This window comes from Vespula vulgaris, chromosome 15, assembly GCF_905475345.1.
Source record: "Vespula vulgaris chromosome 15, iyVesVulg1.1, whole genome shotgun sequence".
NCBI lineage: Eukaryota > Metazoa > Arthropoda > Insecta > Hymenoptera > Vespidae > Vespula > Vespula vulgaris.
The window spans coordinates 3779511-3802468 of record NC_066600.1 but is presented as its reverse complement, the minus strand read 5'-3'; the positions used below and the strand labels follow the sequence as shown (position 1 = coordinate 3802468).

Below are 22958 nucleotides of genomic sequence, written 5' to 3'. Positions count from 1 at the left end.
ATATTTGATTATACTCGTGATACAAAATATAAGATAAGTGTTTTATATATATGCAAATATCCGATCGATTAATTTTATAAAAGACGGTTACATGCATTTTATAAATATTGTTGTATAAATATATGTGCGATTCTTATAAATATCATAAAAATAATTAAGATAAAAATACACAAAACAAGATCATAGAATTTTACTTTGCTCGAACGTAAGGAATATATCAGTACAATAATTAAATCATATGATTTGAAATCCTGAATAGATAAAGAGATTTCGTGAATTTATTTTCTAATTTTGTACGATCGATACGAAAAAAATATCTGAATATTCCTAATCTATCACTTGTTAGAAATTCTATATATACATACAAGTACCGACGAAAATATAATTTACAATATCTTTTGTTGATTAAATGGATGTATGATAAAAGAGGTGGTTTACCCCAACAGTTACAGAGGTCAGTATTTGAACAGTAATGGTATTCGTTGGATGCAGCGTTTACTCAAGTGAATACGATCGGTTAGACACGTGCAGATTTACCAATAACACCAATTCCATCGCTTTGGTGCTTCTAATTAGTTATCGTATGTAATCGATAACATCGAATCACGAAAACCACAGGTTTCAGTATCATGAGAAATAATGTCTTTATACCGATAGTTAAATCTATAAGAAAGAAATTTCAAAGAAGAGAAAGGAAAGAGAAAGATTTATTAATCATCTTGCGAACGTGCAATCTCTCTTTTTCTTACCGGAAAGAAATTCGTTCAGAAATTCCTATTTGCGAATGTTCCATTTTGTTGACTTTAACAAAGGCAATAACGATGAAAATTAGAACGAAAAGAATGAGAAGGATAATGCGAATCTCGTAGTTCGGTCTATTCAAGCTGTTCGAGAGAGCGGTCTATCTTAAGTCAGGTCGAAGGCCAGGTTACAGGTTAATTCAGTGCGTTATCAGAGGATGCTGAGATAAGCACCTGTCTGCAACGTCAAAGTTTGCCACGGACAGAGGACGAAATAGAGGACGAGTTCGACGCAAGTGGTACAGAGAGATAATTAGCCCCGCCGGTGCAATCCACATAATTATTGTCCATGGTAGTTCTCTTCCTCTCTATTTCTCTCTCTCTCTCTCTCTTCTCTTTCTCTTCGTTTCTCTTTGCTTTCCACTCTCCTGCTCTCTTTGCCCTAACATTTTACAACCACCGCGAAACGTTCCAGCCGTCGGCAAAACAACGTACGATCGCATGAACGAATCGAACAACACTCAATTGAACGGACTTTACCAAAACCAAGAGAGAACTCGGTTAATTGTAATCGCTAGCGAGCCACAGTCGAGCTAATTACAAAGGTAATCATCGTAACGAATGCCATGTGTAATCCTGTCGTGGTAATTTGTCTTTCGCGTGGCCGTGCAGATGTATAACCTCTATCGAGTATGTTAATCGCCGTTCTAATAGCCGTTTATAAACATTTAAACGTGTAAACAGACGGCGATTTAATTGCGAACCTGCTGCGAACAACAACTAAACTTCGGACTCACTTACTCTGAGAAAGAGAGAGAGAGAGATATCGGCCAATCATACTCGTTCTATATCACTTACCGAGATTTTCAAGCCGAATAGATGAAATAACAAATTGACCATATCCGATCAATCTTCAATCAGATTTCTATCATCCAATTCGGATATCCATGCCATGGTACTTACTCTTCCTTTCGATCGGTCGATCGATGGATCGATAGATCGATCGATCATTTTCTCCCACTCTCTTTACTTTCTTTCACCGTAAAAGTGACAAATGTTAGAAAAGAAATAGAAGAGAGAATCTTGCCCGGATTATCCCTCTTCAAGAATTACAAGCTTTTCGAAGTTTTGTTCTCTACAGTTTGGTAATATCTTGAAGCCAAAAAAAAAAGAAGAAAAAGAAAAATATAGAATTCTTTCGTAAAAGAGGGTTGGAAAGATCCGCATCAACTCCGTTCATACGTCCATCCAACTGTCTCGGTGGATGACATCGAGCTAATACCGGCTTGCTTACACGCGCTTTACACGGGCCTCTGGCGACGCACAAGCCCTCCCTCGTTCACCTCTACGTCCCTCCCTCACCATCTCATGTCGGATAGCAGCGAGATATCTGTCAAGCTCCCCAACAGTGAAAAGCATTCTCCTGGTAGGGTGTACCTCGCTTCTTCGTACGACGCCGTTACCGTAGCTGCTACCACCACCCTTTCCCCTTCCCTACTAGCAACACCAATACCACCTTTCTCAGACATCATTTTTCATATCTCCAGCCGAGAAATATCCACCATCGACGACTGACATCTTCCTCTTCGTCCCTGACACCGACAATGTTCCGCGTTGATTGAATCGTCGAACGTCACGACACTCCCTTCATCGATTCTTACATCATTCTGTCCTTTTTCTTCTTCCTCTTCAAATTACCCCTCTTAATACTTACGTCTACTTTCGTCTGCTGTCTTAGTTTTTTTCTCTCTTTTTTTCTTTCTTTCTTTCCTTCTTTCCAAGTCCTCTTCAATTCGCGACGATAATTTCGGTGACGCCGCCGTCGGTTCGGTCTTCGACCCAACCGATTTGCACGAATCATGAAAGCTACCGTGGAATTTTCCTGAATGTTTGATGGCAAAATCAAAGCGACCATCTATTAAAGGAAGAAACCTTTACGATTTGTACGTTTCAACTATCGTGCACGAATTCACCCCTTCTTTTATTCCTACATTTACTACCAACGTCACCCTATCTGTGCATTTGTATTATTGAAAGTTATTTTATATTACTCAGGAAAACATGTTTATGCGAATGTTCGATATTCTCTTGTGAAATCGTGACGATAAAAATACACGTTAAGTGCAGACGTCGTTGTCGAAAGGGGCTTGCAGAAAAGGAAAGAGATAAAGAGAGAGGATAGAGAAAAAGAAAGAGAGAGAGAGAGCAAGAGGAAGAATGAGGGAGTTATCGAGGGATCGTTGGAGTAAGGCGACGATATCCAGCAAAGGGGAACCGTATTAATGGTAAGAATATGTCGATTGCTTATTCCATCTTGGCAGAGACGTAAACTCCTGGGTTCGAACGCCGCAGGTAAGCAATTTGCGACTGGTGAATTCAAAGGAGAGACTTGGGAGGCTCTGCGAAGCAAGCTTTAATGGAATTCCGGTGTAACTGACACTTTTTTCTTGTTTCAAAGTCGAGAAGCTATACTTGCTAGCTATTATGAACGAGAAGCAAGTCTTTGAGTAGTGTATGTGAAATAAAGGAAAAATTAAAAAAAAAAAGAAAGAACGAAAAGAAAAAAGGAAAAAGAAGAAAAAGAAAGAAAAAACTAAAAAAAAAGAGAAAAAGAGGAAAGGAAAAAGGAAGGAAAAAAAGAAAGGATAAAAGTAAATAAATAAAAAAAGTAAATTTTAAATGAATACAACGTCGAGTTGCAAATTCGTGAATAAAAATATTTCAAAGCGTTTCGATTAAATTAAGAATCAGAATTTAATTTGAAAATTGAATCTCGCTTCGTTACGAAATATATAATAAGAGCTTTCCATTGAATCGATTAGCCTCTCAGCCAGAACGTTTCAATCATAATGATTTAATAATCTCCTTCATCTAATTACGTCAAACAAAGATTGAAACGAATTTCGAGCATGATTTTACGGAAATACCGTTTCCTTAATTCAATGGTAGACGCACTTGTAGAAATATTTAGTCGCTTAAATGTTCGAGGTACTAATGAAGCGCAAGTAGAAAAACGTGTCGTTACTCGGACCATTTTACAGCTCTTCCTAATTTGTCTCTAGCATGGAGAAAAGTACAGTTAGAGTATTCTTTTAACAAAGCACCAGGTAATTGCCATTAGTATCCTCGAAACATGATCCTCGTCATCTTCGTAAGTGCATGCGAGTTAGACGTCCTTTAGCTCGGCCATAATTTTTTCTAAGGCCGTAAAAACGCTACTTTATCAGATTTAAAAGCGTACACGCTCGAATCTTCCGCTTGAAGTAACTTGTATATATGTACATAGGTATATATACATACATACATACATGCATACATACATAAATACTTTGTCGCGTGTTTTTTTTTTTGCATGTATGTACATACATAGTTTTCTCTTTTCTTCTTCGAAAAGAGATTTACCCACAAAATTACAAAATCGCTGATATTACCTTTACCATTCCTGCCGTTTATTTTCTTTCTTTTTTCCTCATAAGCGCATTAGTTTCGCCACTTTCCTGAGAAAATTCACAAAGGAAGGAAGGAGAATCGGAGTACGTGTCGCGACAATGACATTTTGCATTATTCTAAATCTCTTTCTCTCTTTCTCCCTCTCTTCCTCTTGCCATTATCCCTTACAAAATGTCATCCAAGAGCTCCGTCCTAGCATCAAAAGAGTTTACGAAAATGCCATAGTAATACCTTCTATTTCACCGTCGTTAACGTCCAACTCGTTTTAATATTATTCACTTTAATAGAATCCCTTTTATACATACGAAACGATTAAATTCGATTTTCATAATATCCGTGATACGTAAGGGAGATCGTTGATGGAATTCAAAATCATGACATTTGATTTTACATTAGAAGATCGTTATTTCCTTACTCTAATAGCCATCGTTTGTAGAAAAGGGAAATACAGTTGGAGGAAGGTATAGAATACAGGAATAATTTGCAGTCATTTAACTCTCTCTGTATCGATCGTTTCTAACAAGTTGATGTCCCTCTCTCTCTCTCTCTTTCTCTCTCTCTCTTCTTTTCATCTGTCCCTATCTGTCTCTCTCTTTCTCTTTCTCTCTCTTTCTCTCTTACTATCGTCTCTTACCACCTTTTCTATGTACCCGCCTATCCCTATCCTCCTCCTGTTCCAATAGTAGGAGTAAATTATTGCGCGCTGCAATCCCGAACGGAACCGTTAATCCTCCTTAGAACGAAATTGAGGAACGCATTCGTTTGGAAACGTCAGGAAAATTGCAAAGTTTTATGACGCGAAAACTCGTAGCAGTAAGCCGCAGGCGATACTCGACGCGAATGCGTTTTGCCTCGAACTTGGTCGTAGCGCTTTCTCCCAAGAACGGCTGATTATATCCTGCAACGGTGTGCACTATGATCGTCTCGCTTGAAACTCGTTTGTAACGTTCCGCGATATTACATAATGTAATGTCATTTTTTATTTTACGGGCCACCCTCTCTCCTTTTTCCCACCCTTTCTCTCTCTCTCTCTCCCAAACTCTCCTTCTCCCTCTTTCTCTTCCTTTTCCTCTCTCTCTCTCTCTCTCTCTCCCTATCTCTCCCTCCACCACTTCCTCTTTCGCTTCCTCTCTCTCTCTTTCTTTCTCTCATTCTTTCTTTGAAAGCTCTTCTAAAAATATCCACGTCATTTTCCCACTCCCACCATTTTCCTCGTCCTTCTCTAATAACAACAATGGCGGGTGGAGAAACTTAAGGAATTTCAAAGTATTTTCAATGTAAAATGCTACGAGCTGGTTCTTTCTGGATAATGCTCGTTATTCAGCAGCATAGCTTACGAAATTGCGGATAGATTTATACTTTCCTGAACGCCCCGATTGACTTCGTTTCGTTTTATTTTTTTCTATATTTTTTCACGTTTCCCTTTTTCTTTCTTTTTTTCTTCTTTCTGTTTCTTTTATTTATTTATTTTTTTTTCTTAATTTTTTCTTCCTTTTTTTTTCTTCAAGGAAAGAAGTGGAAAAGACTATTAAGCTTGCCCGACTGAATCCACGTAACTTTCCTCGTTTAACCGACTTTTTAACTCCTGCGGTTTCCAAGTTATCGACGTTTTTAATGCGAAACAACGTTTGTCTCGAACTCTTATAATCAGCTTGGGTATTTATTTGTAACGTATTATTATAGCTTCACTTATAACATCTTTCACATTAACCTAATTTCTCCTTATTTATAAATGTCTCTTTAAAAAAGATAAAATATATATGTATGCATGTATGTATGTATATATTCGTAAGGAGAGTTTGCAAGTCACTTCGTTATACAATCTTCTCGATTCGACCTTTTCGTTGTATCCGGTAGAATACTAGAAATAATATGGCGTCTCATAAAATGCGGGAGGATCTAGGAGATCGCCATCGTGTATATGTTAGCACGTTTCTCGACTTCTCTCACACTTCTCCACCCTTTACCACCCCTTGGCATCGTTGGCAACCGCGTCAATAGCATACCAGAGAGTGATGAATATTTTAGTTGGCCGAAACAACAACATTACTCTCCGGCGATGTTTGTAAAGCGCACTTTGGTGGTGCCGTATTTACGAAGGAATTAACAAACTCTCTACAATCGAGAAGTCAATCGTGTCCACAAAGATAAAGGAACAGGATTTAGATGGACTAGAAAATGAGGATAAAGTTTGAAGATTGAATGGCAGGAATGAAGTAGAAATAAATGAAGAAATAGAGAATAAAGAAAAGAGAAATGATTTTTGTCTGACTATATTATTACTATGCACTATATTAGTATTCTACACTAGTTAAAAAAAAAGATATATATCTTAATATATATATGTATTATATATTATATAAATTTGTCAAAATTCTGTAATTTCTGATATTTTATATTATATTTTTTACTGACTACAAATCTTTAGATATATTAATATTGGAAATTGTAGTTCAGTATTTAAAATATCTATTATTATAAGTTCAATCATTACTTTTATTAAGTTTATTAATTTTTATTTCTCTCTTTTAAAGGCAATACATTTACGAGTAAAAATAATATGATTGAAAAAAGAATTTATATTTATTGTAACATATTTTAATGATTCAGCATAAAATAATAATGAATAAGCAATGTATATTTGATAAATAATAAAAATGTTTTCTCTGAAATATTTGTGATACAGTTTACAAAAAAATATTGATTTAATTATAATATCTACGTAAAATAAATATATACTCTCCAACAAATTTACTTTTACAAAAACATAGAAACGTAAAATAAAATCGCATGGTTGAATTCTCCATCAAGTTTATTAAAAGTAGTCAGTAAAACTAAACGTTATAAACATGAAAAAAATACATCAATCGTATCTAATTATTTAAAACGATCATTAACGTAGAAAATATCTTACTCGTTTCTCATTTACTTTGTATTGAATCGATTGATAAATAAGTCTCGTTATAAGTAAAGAATTTATTAGAATAAAACTATACTCATTTATAAATCTACCCAATATATTTTTTATTAAGTGCCATTTATATTCAATAATAAATAATAAATAAAGCAAAGAATCGAGTAAATATAAAATGAAATTGCTATAGAGAAATAGACAGCAAGACGAAAAGAGAGAGAAAAACAGCCAGAGAGACTAAGAACGAGAAGGAGAAAGAAAGAAAGAGGAAAAGAGATAGAGAGACTAAAAAGGAGAAAGAGAGAGAGAAGTAGATAGAGAGACAGAGTGGGAGGGAGGGAGAGAGAGAGAGAGAAATAGATAGAGAAAAAGAGAGGAAGGGAGAGAGAGAGAGTGAGAGAGAGAGGGAGAGCAGAAAGAGCAGAGAAATTTATTTCGACGTTTAGCCAATACCTACACCACGAAGAAGAAACGGCACGGATCGCGTATTTTGTCCCCCTCCTTAGTCTATACTATATAATTCCTTCCATCGTGGAAGCCCTTTACGAGCAAGGAAGTTCAACGACGACGTTGGCGCCGTTCGTTTGCCAGATGAACCCACCCCTTCCAATATTTCCTCGAGCTAACTCTACGAGGTAGCTCAACCCGCGAGCTCATCGGCCATTCACGCGATCCGAAACTAAACAACCGTGAAGTAATTTGGCCGAGCCGAATCGTTTGACGTGATAAAGTCCAATTAAGCCGCGCGATTGGCGCGCAAGCGCACGTGATAGAGAGAGAGAGAGAGAGAGATAGGTAGAAAGAGAAAGAGAAATAATGCTGCATTCTCGTTCGTTCAAATTCGTGGCACGCTTTCTTAAAACAAGTTACGAATTTGTCTAAAGCATGTATAGGACGTCTAAAAGAGAGATAGATATAAATAATGGTAAAAAGAAATCTCCATTTTTCTTTGAATTTATGTATACACACGCCAACGGATTGTTCTTGTCCATTCACTTGTATTCAGTTTCTTTCTTAGATTCACAGAATATATATATATATATATATATATATATATATATATATATATATACACGAGTGTCCCACCTTTCGAGAAACATATGCAACTGTATATAGGTATATGCACGAAGGAAACGTTACCCCTTCTCTCCTTTTCTATCCTTTTCCATCCTTTTCTCTCCTTCCTCCTAGCACAAGCTTCATCTTCACCTTTCGATTCTCACGGTTCTCGGTTCCTAGATTACAAGCAGCATCTCTCGGCCGGTTGCGAGTATCCGCCAGCATCTCTTCTGCTGCTTCCGCATCTACCGACATCGTAATACACGCGAGAGAGAGCTTTGGGTACTGTTGCCCGAATGAAATTGAAACGGAAATTCTCCATGTATTCTCCAGCTTCGAGAAAGGTAAAAAAAGGAGTTGTATCTAGCGCGTATTTTAGATCGATTCTCGTCGCTTCATCAGTATAACTAGAAACGCGTTCGGCATAACCAGCGTTAAAAGTGCTTACACATAGAAAACGTTATGGACAACTGAACGAAATGAATATAATCGGACAAAAAAAAGAAGAACAATTTCGTAGACAAGTGCGAATTTAATCTTTATTTTCTCGTATCAAAATATAATAAACGAGTTTTCGTAATTTTCTTTTTAGATTCCTAAATAAATTCGATAAAAAAATATTTATATATTTCGTGACGTTATTTGATTAGAAATATCAGATTTCTTTGTTTAATCGTCTTCTAAATACTATGTAAAGGAAAGGAAAGGTGCTTTTCGTCCTTCACATAGAACGAAATCTTAGCCTACAGGTTCTCTCCTTTCCTTTGGTCCTTGACTAAACAGCTACTACTACTAGCACTTAGGTTCCTTCTAGAATAACAGCTGTCTACCATGTTGGAGTCGACCGCGAATATTACGAATAATTAATACGTTGCTTTGTTTGCTGGTGCTATCAGAGAATGCAAGTGAAGCTAGCCTATTCCATTCTCTGTCTCTCTGTCTGTCTCTCTCTCTCTCTCTCTCTCTCTCTCTCTCTCTCTCTCTCTCTTTTAATTCGTCTTTATTCTCAAATGTTTATCAACTTGAAAGCACAGATATCTAATAATTAAATCTCCAGTTCATTAATAGTATTTTAACAAGCACAATTATTGTTCATTTTTTCCTAGAAAGATTTCCGAAATGATAACTTCAACAGATGAAATAGACAAAATTAATTTCGGGATATCTTTCACTAACGAAAATTAAATTAGACTTCGCTGTCGATCTAATAAGCACGGAAAAGTAAACAGGAGGAAAAGAGAAGAAAAGCCCGGAATCGAGATACGACTATTTGGCAGACACGTTTGACTTTTGCGAGATCAAACTCATAATCTGATCGGGCAGTTGCAAACGATAGCGTTAGACCTTATGGACGTTCTGCCAATATGAATAAATAACGTGTTTAATGCAAACGTAATGTATCACGATCGGTATCCATCGCAAAAAAATAAATTTCTCGATGGATTCGTTTAATAAAAGATATAAAATGGAAAAAGAAAAATGTAATTACGTGTATGTCATTTCTATTTTAATTACAATTAGATAATTCTTTTTTACGCTTTAAGCAAAATCGCATCGTTATCGCGTTACTTTGTAAGTACGAAGCTTGAAAATCGCCACCGAAAATGGAAATCAAATTAAGTGGCGAGCTCGTCGCTGTCTACTCTGGAAACCGCGAGAATTTAGGTACGGTCGATAAAATTTATTTAATTTTACTCAAAAACTTCACGTCAATTTATAACCATAGCAACCGCATTATCGATTTTCTCGAGACTAAACCTACGTTACTTTTACAATAAACGATTCGGATTATTATTATTTGCACTAGTATGATTCCGACGATAATCAAATTGTGGACAATTTTCTTCCTGCTAAAGAAGAATTCGATGCTTCTTTCGATATGACTAAAAGAGTTTGCTGGTTCGTCGCTTCTTAAGCAAAAGAAACAGAGAAAAAAGAGAAAAGAGATAAAAAAAAAGCGAAGGAGAAAAAGAACAAATAAACGGCGAGCTTTTAAAAAGCTAACAATAAGAAGAGAGCAAGAATAATTTTTAAGAGCGAAGCAGAAGGGAGAACTCGTTCAAACGTTGATCTCTACAATCCTCGATAAATTTTCGGGTCCCCGCTTCAATTAGGTTTAAAGCCGTAAAAATACTTGCAACCAAGGGCGAAGTCGTCCGGGGGTTCGGCGAGACCTCCGCCGTTTTTGCGCGCAGCTTCCGGAGGAAGTAATTTCGACTGTTTAATGAAATTTTAAAATTTCCCCTCAACTCGATGTAATATATAAACTGCTTCGTTCCGACGCCCAGATTTTCCACTATATTCTTTGAGCGTACTTTCTGCGAACGTAAAAGAAATCTAGACTTTCAAAATGTAATATTTTTTCGCTATAATGAGTTATTTAAAAAAGAAATTAATAATAACAAATAAGTAAAAATATACTTTTTGTTACTTCTACTTGACACTTCTAAATTAATCGATATATCTACATTTATTAATCTTTTAATATCTGACCCAAAGTTAGATTCAATCGTTTCTTTTATTACATTTACGAGGATAATAATTATTTATTTTCGATTAGATGGGACACAATTGAGAGCAAGAAACCCTATTACACGTCATGAATATCGAGTAAGCTCGTCGAATATGCATTATTCTAAGAACTACTAACTAACTTTAAATCAGTTTGAAACGATATCACCGTAGCTGGATGATATCCTGTCGTTGGTAAATGAATTAGTGTCTCGAACTACGAACAAATAAAATTGCAAATGTAGCCAAAATACTTTGACTGAAATCACTTTTAACCAGGTTCAATTACGCCAGTTTAGTTTTTACTACAACTAGATCATTACCGAATCTAATTATTATTCCACACGTATACCACATATCGTCGAATATCGTCCGTGTAAACAAACTTACACGAGTATTCGCATCTCGAAAGCGAATAATCGATCAGTACGCGGTGGATTTTAATTAAATGTAAAGATAAAGCAATCGAATTGTTTTATCGCAAAGCACGTTGAAAACAAAAGGGAGAAGACAAAAAAGCAGAGAGATCGAAGGTAAACAAGCGGTCGTTTCAATCCCCGACCTACATATCGAACCCCATCGATTATCCGGTTACAAGGCGAGAGAAAGAACTTTTCCGTAAAATAATGCCGATGTGAATCGAAACTCGACATTTTCATTTCCGTCGACATGTCATCGAATAGGGATGAATTCATACGTGCGTAAGTAAATCGTGGGAGAACTATGAGAGTCATCCGCTGGTGATAATTTTTTGTTTTCCATTTTTTCTTTTAAAGTTCGCAGTTTTTACAAAGATGTCTCGAAGACCTCGAAACCATGCCTTTAATGTTAGTGGTTCGAGGAAGATGAGGAAGAGCCGTTTAAAAAGTGTGCTGGAGATTCGTCGAAAAGGAAACGCTCTTTTCCAAGAGGATAGGAGGGGTTGGTTGGCCAGCTCGGATAGTAGGCGAGTGAAAGGAAAGAGGAGGACGACGAATGGTATGCTCCTAGTAACGAGACAGCGAGAAAAAGAGAGAGAGAGAGAAAAGGGGAAAGAGAGCCGCTTAACAAACTGCTGAACTCACACCCCGTGGGATTTTATTTCTACTTAAATGGAGCTGCCGAGATACGCAGTTCGATCCGTGCCGAACCGCTCCAACTCGGAATTTATTTGCACCGTTCGTTAGCTCTCGTTTTCCTCGTCCTCCTCCTCCACCTCCTCCATCTCCTCCATCTCCATCGCCTCTTCCTCTTCCCCCTCTTCTTCCTTCTTCCTTCTTCACCTCTTTCTCTTCTACCTTCCATCCTTTCTCCAACTCCCATGGAACTTTTCTGTTTTTGAATTACGCGCGATAATGCCGGCGAACGATTCAAGGTGAGAATTCGCGCGAGAAAAGCGGGAAAGTTGAGAGGCTATTATCGCACTCAAGAAGATTTCTAATGGAAACCTCGATCGATACCGTTCATCGTTCACGAAGAAATACGCCAAATCGAGTGAAGCCAATCGGCCACGAATACGAAATAGCGATTATGATCTTAATCGTAAACGAGGAAACGATAGAGAGGAGGGGACAGAAAAAGAAAATATAGAGCGGAATTAGAAAAATAATAATAAAAAAAAAAGAAAAGAGAAGAAAAAAGAAGAAAAAACAACAAAATTAGTAACGACGTTAATTGCATTTTACGTTGGACTTTGAACGCGTGTAATAAATTTTTTTTTCTTCGTCTTTTTTTACTTTCCAAAAGTTATGCCGGCGGTAATACGGGTACGCTTAACGAGACGCTCGATTATAATTATGTGCGGTTGACATTAATTAATCGGTAAACGCGCGTGAGTTACCGCGAAATTCATGCGGCTCACCTTGTACGGACCGAGATTCTCCACGATGCAGGTGAAGATGGCCTCACGACCGACGGAGATGGTGAGATTGTTCAGTGGTTTTCCGAATCTGGGTAATTCTGTAACAGAGTCGAGACATCTTTGTAAGTACGGGTAACGCAAACAAGGAGGAATGAGGTGGGATAGGGAGGATAGAGGAAAGAGGAGGATAGAATCGGATAAAAAAGTATCACCGTATGTTACATTAAGCTGTTATACGTTATACGTATTTCTTTTGCTCTACCTACTCGATTCGCTTCTCTCACTTACTTACTTTTACTTACTTATTCGCTTCCTTGCTTGCTTACTTACTTACTTACTTACTTACTTACTTACTTACTTACTTACTTACGGTCTTACTTACTAGTACATACTTATAGCCCACCTACGAGCGTGTGAAAGTTTGCAAAGTACTCCAGGCGTGCGGTGGTGAATAGGGCGAGTTAACGTAAACGGGTCAAGCGCGGAGACTAAGCCGGGCTTCTTTATATTACTCGAGCAAAATCCTTATCTCGCACCGATCTCCGAGAATCGCGTTAAATTATCGCTCGGAACGAAGGCTCTTCGGTGTTCGCTTCGTGGTAATGGAAAGGAAGGGAGAGAGAGAGAGAGAGAAGAATATCGGGGGATGTCAAGAGTAAGCGAGAGAGAGAGAGAGAGAGGTAGAGATAAAAGAGAAAGAGAGAGAGAGGCAGATAAAAAGAGAGTAAGAGAGAGAGAGAGAGAGAGAAAGAGAGAGAAAGAGATGAGAAACACTGGATCCAGTAGGATAGTTGGCGGTAATAACGTCGATGTTAATTAAGCGTCAGCCACATCTCAAGACACATTTATCTCGCTGGCTGTCGCTTTTGCAAAGTTAGAGCTACTTCCTCCGACAAATTATCTGACAAACAGCATGGAGTTGCAATCATACTAAGCTGTTTCTCGTGTCTTCTTCGCTGTTACATCTTTTCGCAGAAGGTTCTATTCGAAAGGGGACGTATTTTATTTTCATTACTCTAACAAGAAGGCTATTCTCTGTTTCCAAAACTGTTATAGACCGTCAACCGAATATTCTTCTACAAAAGAGACGATAGTATTTATTTATTTGTGTATGAGTTATGTCATAAATGAAATGAAATGAGAAATGAAATGAAATTTATCTCATTAATTCTTCGTTTTTGAATAATTACTCATAAAGGTCTGGAACTCTTAAAGGATATTAAAGACAATTATTACGTATAAAGGTGTTTTTAACGTTTCTAAAAGAACGAAAGAATTTTGAAGACAACAAATATAGTTTTGTTCCAGTCGAAAATCAATGTCTAGACTTGAGACTATTATCCTATTCTAGTTTGTTTAATAATTAAAAAAATTTTTTTTCGTCCCGATCTATTTTTAATTCGAGATAGATCAATCAATGGTGATATTTTTCATAACATGAAAACATTGAGATTCGTCTTTTTTCTTTTTTTTCTTGTTTTTCTTTTTTTTGTTTCTTTATTTTTCGCCCTTTAGAAATCTTTCCTACGTCATTTTTATACACACAATCTGGCATATTTATTCTCAATATCCATCAAACGTTACCAGTATTGTATATCGGGTCATTAATTACTACGAATGCGGCTAGACGATTCAATATCAATTTCGTCCATCAAAGATCCAACTTACTCATATACGGCAAAAATATTTCTGCGGTCTCTGGTTTCGATTCACCGTTTGCCAATCTGCAAGTTCCGTTCGCGTAAAAGCTTGACCGCGGAAGTTCAAACGATCAACGTTTAAGTGGAGAGGAACGTCAAATTCGACGCTACTCCTTTCATCGCTTTCCATAAAATTTATCACGCAACGTATTCGAAGCATATACGTGAAAACGTTGAGAGAGTATAAGTGAGAGTGACCCGAGAGAAATTTTGGTTAAGCGAGTGATAAAAGTCAACGTTATTTCATAATACGAATTGGATTCAGTGCATTGACCATTACGTTCGATAATAACGATAATAACTATAATCATGTCAATAAGATAAAGAGATTATTTACGAGCTCATTTACTCGATTGTTCTAACGGAAGAAGTGATTCTCGATAAAAGTATATTTAATGAATTTGTACCATTAATATGATTTTCTTTCTCTCTCCCTTTCTCCGTCTCTCTTTCTCTCTCTCTCTCTCTCTCTCTCTTTCTTCTGCTCTCTCCTTTATACTAATTTAGATTTTTAACATTTAAAGTTAACTAACATATACTGATAAAGTTCGTCGATCTAACGGGTACTTGAAAAAAACAAAAACACTTGGTTCATTGCTATTTTTAATTTCTTGAGTTTTGAAATAATCGACAAGTAATAATAGCTTTCGATCAACGTTAACGATTATGATTATAATTTCGATGATTATAAATAAATTGGATATATTTTGACGCATTTGGCAATTCTAATTTTAATAGGAAAAATCAATCAAATAGGATGAAGCAATAATAAAGAAAGGTACTTTCGATGATATCATGATACTTTCCAGTGAAACAACGTATTCCCTCGCGAAAGTAGGATAACACGAGAAGAAAAGAATCGAGCCTTGGGATCGAAGAGGTCTGTTTAAGATTGCACACCTCGAGGTACAGTTTTAATTGAACCGAAAGCTCTCCATCGAGAAAGAAAGAAAGAAAGAAAGATAGAGTTTCTTTGGGACGACTGGACTTTATCTTTTACGAAAGAAAATCCCTTTGGAGTCTGTGATACTAATCGTTAAATAAGTAAATCGAAAAACAAAGCGATTCGCTTTACCATTTAGTTTATCTTATTTACAAGAACAATCGGATTTCGAAATAAACTTGGAAATAGCAGAATTTCGAAGATTATATGATCATCGACGATTATCGTGATGGTTTTAATCATTTCGCGATTATGGTCGCCGATGTTCGAGGATTTGAATATTTAATAAATATACCTACGTATAGCAGAAAGACTTGAAGCCATGTTTCTAATCTCCCGCTTGACCTCCCGAAGTCTATGTAAATCCGACAAAAGGAAATAGAAAGATCGGAGACGAGAGAAATAGAAAGAGAGAGAGAGAGAAAGAGAGAGGAAGAGGGAGAGAGAAAGAGCGATAGAGAGATAGATAGAGAGAGAGAGAGAGAGAAAGAGAGAAAAGGACGAGCACAAGGTGGATGCAGAAAAGGACAGAGAAGAAAGTATCGAAGGACGAAACCCAAAACGAGTTTCGAATCCCAGCACGTTCAGGTATTATCATTGATGGAGGCGGATTCCATCTGAAAATAAACGTAACGATTTCATCCTTGGATCTAGGGATCGATATTGATCTCTTCGATGACCGGCTAAACGAGTTTGCGTTTCCATAATTGCGATCATGAAATATGTAAGAAATTGCTGGTGAATTTTCTGTCGAGATGAAGGAACTAATTCGAAGAAATGCAGAGAAGATTACGAGAAGAAGATTACGAGAAGAAGATTACGAGATGCAATGAAATTCATCTTAGAAAGTCGACGAGCAACGTCGTCCTTCCTTGGAAAGAATAGATAGTACGATATCCTGAAGAAACCATCAATCCTTGACGCGTCGTCACGTTCATCCTAAAAGAACGTTCTTCTCTTCTCTGAGAAACGAACTCCCGAGCCTATAGGCGATACTATCTATCATTCTTTCGTCGTTTCGTTAAAAGATTGCTAGCTCCCCTTGCTTCCACTGATACATTCATTTGAGAACGTTTCCGTCGTTGAATTAGAATTAGGATCAGGGAATTTGAAAGATTTCAGGATTTTTGGATAATCTACATTTTTCTTCGTTCAATTTTCCTTCTTCTCGTAGATGACAAAAGTTTATATAAAAAAAAAAAAGAAAAAATCATGACGCACGTATTTCCTTTCTTTTTCTCTTTCTTTTTCTTTCTTTTTCTTTTTCTTTTTTTTTTTTTTTAACGAGACACACGATATCGTGTTATAATTAGCGTCGATTATTATGCACGAGTTCTCTGTAAGCCAACGCTCCTTCCGTGCTACTCATGCGACACAATATTTTTCGCGTAATTCATATATCGTGGCAGCTTGATTACGAGTGATAAAAATGTGCCGCACGAGGTTTTTGATAAAAGGAACGCGAGATCATATGAACTAGCACCTTTCCTCTAAGGTAACTATACTTTCTTATATTCGAAGATTCGATCGAGAAGGTGGTGAAACCGACTGAATTGATCTCTCCTTACATGCAAGATACCGTTTTTAAACTCGATTTTTCCGTCACACGATTACGACGTAAACGTGCTAGGGAAGCTAAATGTCACTTATTTTTTTGGTTCCAACAAACTGATATATCTCTTTAAGTTCATGAAATTTTCACCGATTCAGGAAAGAAAATTATATACTATCGAGTACGTTTTAGTACGTTTAATTATTTTATTATTACATTTATGAAAACTTTCCGTTTAATTTCTCGAATCACGATCCTCATTCAGCGATAACGTAGAAAGTACTCGGTTCGTGCTTGGAATAGTAATGTGTACATATGTACTTTTCTGAAATTAGACAAAAGAATTCCAATCTAGCAAATGAATTTTATGTTTAATGTTTATACTACGTGATGGAAACGGTTAGGAAGGTTACTGTAACCATCATTTGTGGACTAATTAATGTATCGTCAGCAGCACCCGATAGTATTTCTTGTTTTCCTTCAATCGTGGATACCAGATAAAGCGTGCGACAACATTAAATTAATAACATACGAATTAAAAAAGAAGTTATTAATTAAATGCAACAAAAATATTTCTAAAAAAATTCTAAAAAGTATTTTCTAAAAAGTATTTTCTGCTTTTTTTATTATATTTATCGAATCAAAGTGAATACTCGTGATAACATAAAAAATAAAATATAAAAAAATCAATAGACAACTTTCATCAAATATAAAACAATCGGCGTCGATAAAACGAGTGCAAATTCTATACATAACCGTACGCTATGTCGCTTCAGAGACGACCAAATTACAACGAGTGCACCAAAATCTATCGGTAGGCGACGTGTACGCTTGGATAAATTTGAATCGCCGAAAGTGTCGGCCTTGATTTGGAAAATTCAACTGAACGACCCATTTGATCGTTATTTTTTGTATTAGTTACAGGAACACCTGTTAACCAAAGAGGAGGATGAGTTAACTCGTTACGAAGATTCAACTTATAATAATATATTATTTGAATTCCCACTATTATTAATATTATTGAATTTTTTTACGATTCATTAATTTATCCAAAGCTTTTTATTTCCATTCATAATATTTTATTTTTTAATCAATTATACATCTGCGTTAATCAATATTTTTCATTTTTAAAGAATATAACAAAAGATAATGAATCCATTGTAATTCAATTCAATAGTTAGAGGGAAATAGAATGGGAATTCTTTTCAGTATGTCGATATATTTCGACAAACAACAACAAAGTTCGAGACAATAAATTCGATGGTAAAGTTATGAACGTATCGTGAGATAAGGACGAACAGCAAATATCCGAACTACATCGGCTAACGATGCCGAATACGAATTCTTGCTTTGATACCGTTTCACATCTACAAGGATTGAGGGTCTCTTCTAAAAGGAGCTTCGAGAAGAGCGAGAAGGATAATAGATAGAGAATAAGGGTGGGAGGGAAAGAGAGAGGAAGAGGAGAATGAGAGTGAATACCGCGCAAACCTCAAGACATTTGATTGTACGAATCGCAATGTGCTATAAAGCTATGCCCTTTGAATCGCAATTCCGAGTGTGCGCTTTACCGTGCGACATACCCTTAATCGAATACTCCCGCGTAAGGATTTAATTCGCGATCGATACCGATAACCTAAACTCGATTATTTATGAGATAGGATACTCGACAGCTTCGTCGATCGAACTACGAAGTGCTTCGACTTCGGCGAAGAAGCTATCGATTCATCCTGTTACGGCCGAAGGATTTTGCATTAATCGTAATTAAGGAAACTTTGTAAACTTCCCAATTACGAAAGAGATCGTCAAGATTTTTATGATTTTGTTTTTCCTTTCCTATTTTTTTCTTTTCTTACACCCATACATATCTTATAAGCCAATATATATTTTCAATATTCTTCATATCTAAATATGTAAATAATATAACACGATTTATTAAGTGCGATATAATTTTCAATAAGAAAGATATCAGAGTGCCGGAAATTAATACATTATTTTGTAAACTTGTAATATTGGTTAATATTTATTCAATATTACTTTCAAAATAAGTATATGAAAGTAATAAATATAACTCGAAGATATCGACGTTACTTCTCGATCAGATTGATAATAGGATAAAAAAAAGAAACCCGCAATAGATTGGAAAATGTCTTCGATATTACTCTCACATACATAGATACGTGCGTTACATTCACATATGTTACATTCATCAAGCTTACACTTCGAGTTGAATAGTTACTAGCATTCGGGAAGGGTTTTGTTCGAGATCATCGTCGGGAGAATGCACACGAATCTCATGTATCTTTAGGACAACCTATGTATGTACATTATATTCTCATAGAAAGAAAACGTAAAAAAGAAATATAAAATATCGAATAAGAGAGAAAGAGAGAGAGAAAGAATAAAGAAGAGTGAATCGCGTGTTTAGAGTGACGTTTTGGTGAAAAAGTATGTCAACGTCGTCACGTCGTTTGGCATTGTTCCCCCAATGAGTCTGATAGACGTCGTAACCATAATCTATAACGTTCTAAGAATACGCTCGGACCGTGGCCCCCGGACTAATTAACATCGGAATGGGCAGGGAAGAGCGGCTCGTCGGCTGCGTTTTCATTGCGCTGGCAATAAATCCAGGAAGCAGATAAGCGTTATCGTGGTCTTTCGCCAGCACCTATCTGTACTAGCAAGGCTTTCCCTATTCTCGAACGGACATATAGGTTTGCCGGTACACAACGCGTTACACGAACACGCGATACACACGCAAACGTAGTCAACACAACTTACGGGGAGAGTCCCATCGATCGGTTTGCCCCGTCGTTCGAAAACCGCACCGTGACTTCGATCGAAAACGATCGAAACCGATCGACATGGATCGAAGACTAAAGTACATGCTACCGTCGAGTCACGCCTTTTTATTTCCTCTTCCGCGAGTTGGAAAATCTCGTGTTCGTACGTATTAAGCTTCATAATTCACGTTTGGTCTGTATGTTATGTATGTATATAGGTATATATATATGTATATATACAACGAAGGGATCGTTCGTTGAACGAACTCGAGTCGAGTGTGTTCTCGACACGAGAAAGAGAAAGAGAGGAAGAGAGAGAGAGAGAGAGAGAGAGAGAGAGAGAGAGAGATCGAGAGAGATCGAGAGAGAGAGAGAGAGAGAGAGAGAGAGAGAGAATTGTGTGGTTTGAACGTGTAATGGGTCTGTAAATGAGTCGAGAGAGATCGAGAGAGAGAAAGAGAGAGAGAGAGAGAGAGAAAGGTCGGAGAAACGAATACTTTCTCACGTACTTTTAATGGGAATCGATTTTACTGGAGAAAAATTTTCAAAAGAGAGCTAGCGGATTAGCGATTCCAAACCTCTTCCGGTAATCGTGACCACATAGTTCTCGATTCTGTATATGTAGATACGTAAAGGTATATGTACCTGGATAGATATACATTTAGGTTTCTATGGAATAAGCTGTGAAGAAGAGATTGACCCATCGCAACCCTTCTTAATCGTGAAACAAAACGAATTATCCGAGCACATGCGAAAGCTTCTGTTCGCGTTCGGTCGGTTAGTCGATGATCGCCTATCTTCCGTTTATGTCATCATAAAATATGTTGCCGAAGCATGAACGATAGACGATTTCTCTCATCGATATGGAACGCCTGAAGGGAAATATAGAAGGGAAGTTCCAGCTGTTGGCTTGTTAAATGGCCACCCCCGAACAATTTGCTAATGAATAACGAGAGTCATATCGTTCATTAGAAAATCCGTTTTTGGTGACGCTGTAACGAGGACGGACGTTGCGTAAGCGAGCATCATGGTAACTTCAAGGGTATCTATACGAGAAAAAGGTTGGAGAACGACGAAAGCCTCGGGAATATTCAAGGAGAAAAGTTTTCCATGGTTAGAACGCAATTTCACCATCTCCACAAAATTATATTGTTCGTCGTGTTAAAACGCTGAAACGAGATTGCACGAGAGTGCTGATAATCATTTTACTATAAGTGAGTTTCTAATATGCTCGAGGGATGATTACTTCGTTATTCGTTCGTGCATAATGGTAACTGAGGAAAGTACAGGGTGGGCCAAAAGTTCCTAGGTGGGCCAAAAACTCCTACATCATTTTTCCTATGCTTGCAATTTTACAATCCGAAGAAAAGAAAAAAAGAAAAATAGAAATTAATCAGTAATGTCTTGAGAAAGACTAACCAATTGATTTTTAAAACCACCCAGGAAGTTTTGACCAACTCTGTACTTAGAAACCTGACCAACGTCTGCTAATGTCACGAAGATAAAGGTACGAAGAATGATTTCGATGGAAAATCTCAAGCTATTCGTCTTTACTTTCTTTCCTTTGAAATGAGTAAAAAGAAAAAGAAAAAAAAGAAGAGGAGAAAAAGAAAGAAGAGAAAAAACGAAGAATTCATCTTAGTCTCCAGCGTCTTAGTTTTAGAAAAATCAGTTAGATACGTGAAAACTGAGTTCTTATTCGCAAGCATATGTATCAAAAATCGAAATGTTACGTTCTCCTTTATATGACAAGGATGAATAAGACGGATCGATGCTTACGGAATCCACTTATCACGCTGAATAAAAATAACCGAGGCGGAACGAGTGGCTCCGTGGAAAAAGCCGAATGGTCGTGGTAAACTATTATGTGTTCGGACGTAACAACAATATCGGTGCATTCAAATTTAAGCGATACACCTGCAGCGTACAATAACAGTCGCGAGATTAAATCCCCTACGACCGCTGTAATCAGATCTCGGTAATAAACTCTCTATCTGTAACCCCGTCTCCCTTTTTTCCTCTTTCCACATTCTCTTTCTTCTATCTCTCTCTCTTTCTCTCTCTCTCTCTCTCTCTCTCTCTCTCTCTCTCTCTCTTTCCATTTTACCTTCGCAATCCGCTTTTCGCGCCCTTTTTCTCCTTCGGTTTTCCACTATTGTACTCCACACAAAATTTTTTTGTTACTCTTAGTCTCGCGCCATCTCTTTCTTTCTCTCTATATCTCTATCTCCATCTCCATCTCTATCTCTATCTCTATCTCTATTTCTCTCATTCCTATCCCATCTCACTCTTCGCCTTCCTCCTCGGAACAATTACGGTGCATTTTAATTAAAAATTCTATTAATTCGCGAGTTCATAGCAACGGTCCCTGTGGAATAAACGGCACCGTTTCGAAGTATTAAAAGATAGTTCTAAGGCCGCGAAACCGTTCTCGCGTTATATTCCTGCAACGATGGCAAAGAAAGGGTCGCGACCGCGGAAAGATCTTTGAGTAGGCGCGGTCGAAACCGTCGGCTCATTTTCTTTTTAATTTCACCGACTCCTTCGGCCAAGCGTTAATCCCGTGAGACGCTAAGGTAAGTAAACACCGAGTCCACGTTGGAGTTTTGTCCATTTACCGTAACATCGAGATGGTACTGCCGTTGAAACTTTTGTACTTTACCACGAGTCGAAAGTCTCAGCCCATTTAGAACGCTAGGATCTTTTATTTGAACCGCTATATGTGTTACCTTTCACGGCTTTTTCTTCTAATTCTTTTTATTTGGTTTCCGGAATTTAAAAAACAAAAATAAACAAAGAAGACAGTGAAAAAGAAATGAAACCAGAGAAAAGAACAGCATAAATAATTAATTGAAATGTGCTTGTCGCGAAATATGATTATAAAATTAATTATATATTAAACAGATTTTATTTAAGAACTCATTGGACTAAAACTACTTCCCCGTGATCGAAGTTACATCAACGACCATTGAAATGTCTCTAGTTCGATGCATGCCTTCTTGGAAGACAGATCAGAGTTAGACGAGCTTTCCACTCGATGAGTCTTGAAACTGTACTACGATATCTCGCATGAACAATGCTAACGAGTCAACGATAAAGTTACTCGAAGAAAAGCTATATATATCAGTTCGATAAACTTGTTTACCTTTTTAATTGATCAAATTCTATCGACAATCGTAACGATGATGAATGGTTAAAAATAAGATGCAAAAGAAAAATCGTATACTTATAAAACTTAAAAAATAAATTTAAATTAATAGCAATAACTGATCTTTGATGTTTCACGCTAGAAAGATGGATGTTTAGTCGAAATTATATGCAAGAGGTGCACCTCTCTCTCTCTCTCTCTCTCTCTCTCTCTCTCTCTCTCTCTCTCTCTCTCTCTCTCTCTCTCTCTAACGACGTTCTTATAATATTGTATTTTCCTAGAAACACGAGGAAAACTAACGATTATCTTACGAAAGGC

General features: G+C 37.0%; 1 protein-coding gene across 3 annotated transcripts in view; it reads right to left on the bottom strand.

The window, feature by feature from the left end:
• The window catches only part of LOC127069424 (opioid-binding protein/cell adhesion molecule homolog), a 57041-nt gene that overhangs the window by 21028 nt on the left and 13055 nt on the right, over window positions 1–22958 (bottom strand). For 2 of the 3 annotated variants that reach the window (XM_051006445.1, XM_051006446.1), the window contains exons 2-3: window positions 21600–21652; window positions 12515–12612 (exon numbers count right to left, since the gene is read on the bottom strand). In XM_051006445.1, coding sequence (XP_050862402.1) covers window positions 12515–12612; window positions 21600–21652 — 151 coding nt within the window. The remainder of the gene's footprint in view (window positions 1–12514; window positions 12613–21599; window positions 21653–22958) is intronic. The other variant, XM_051006447.1, reaches the window with a different exon arrangement.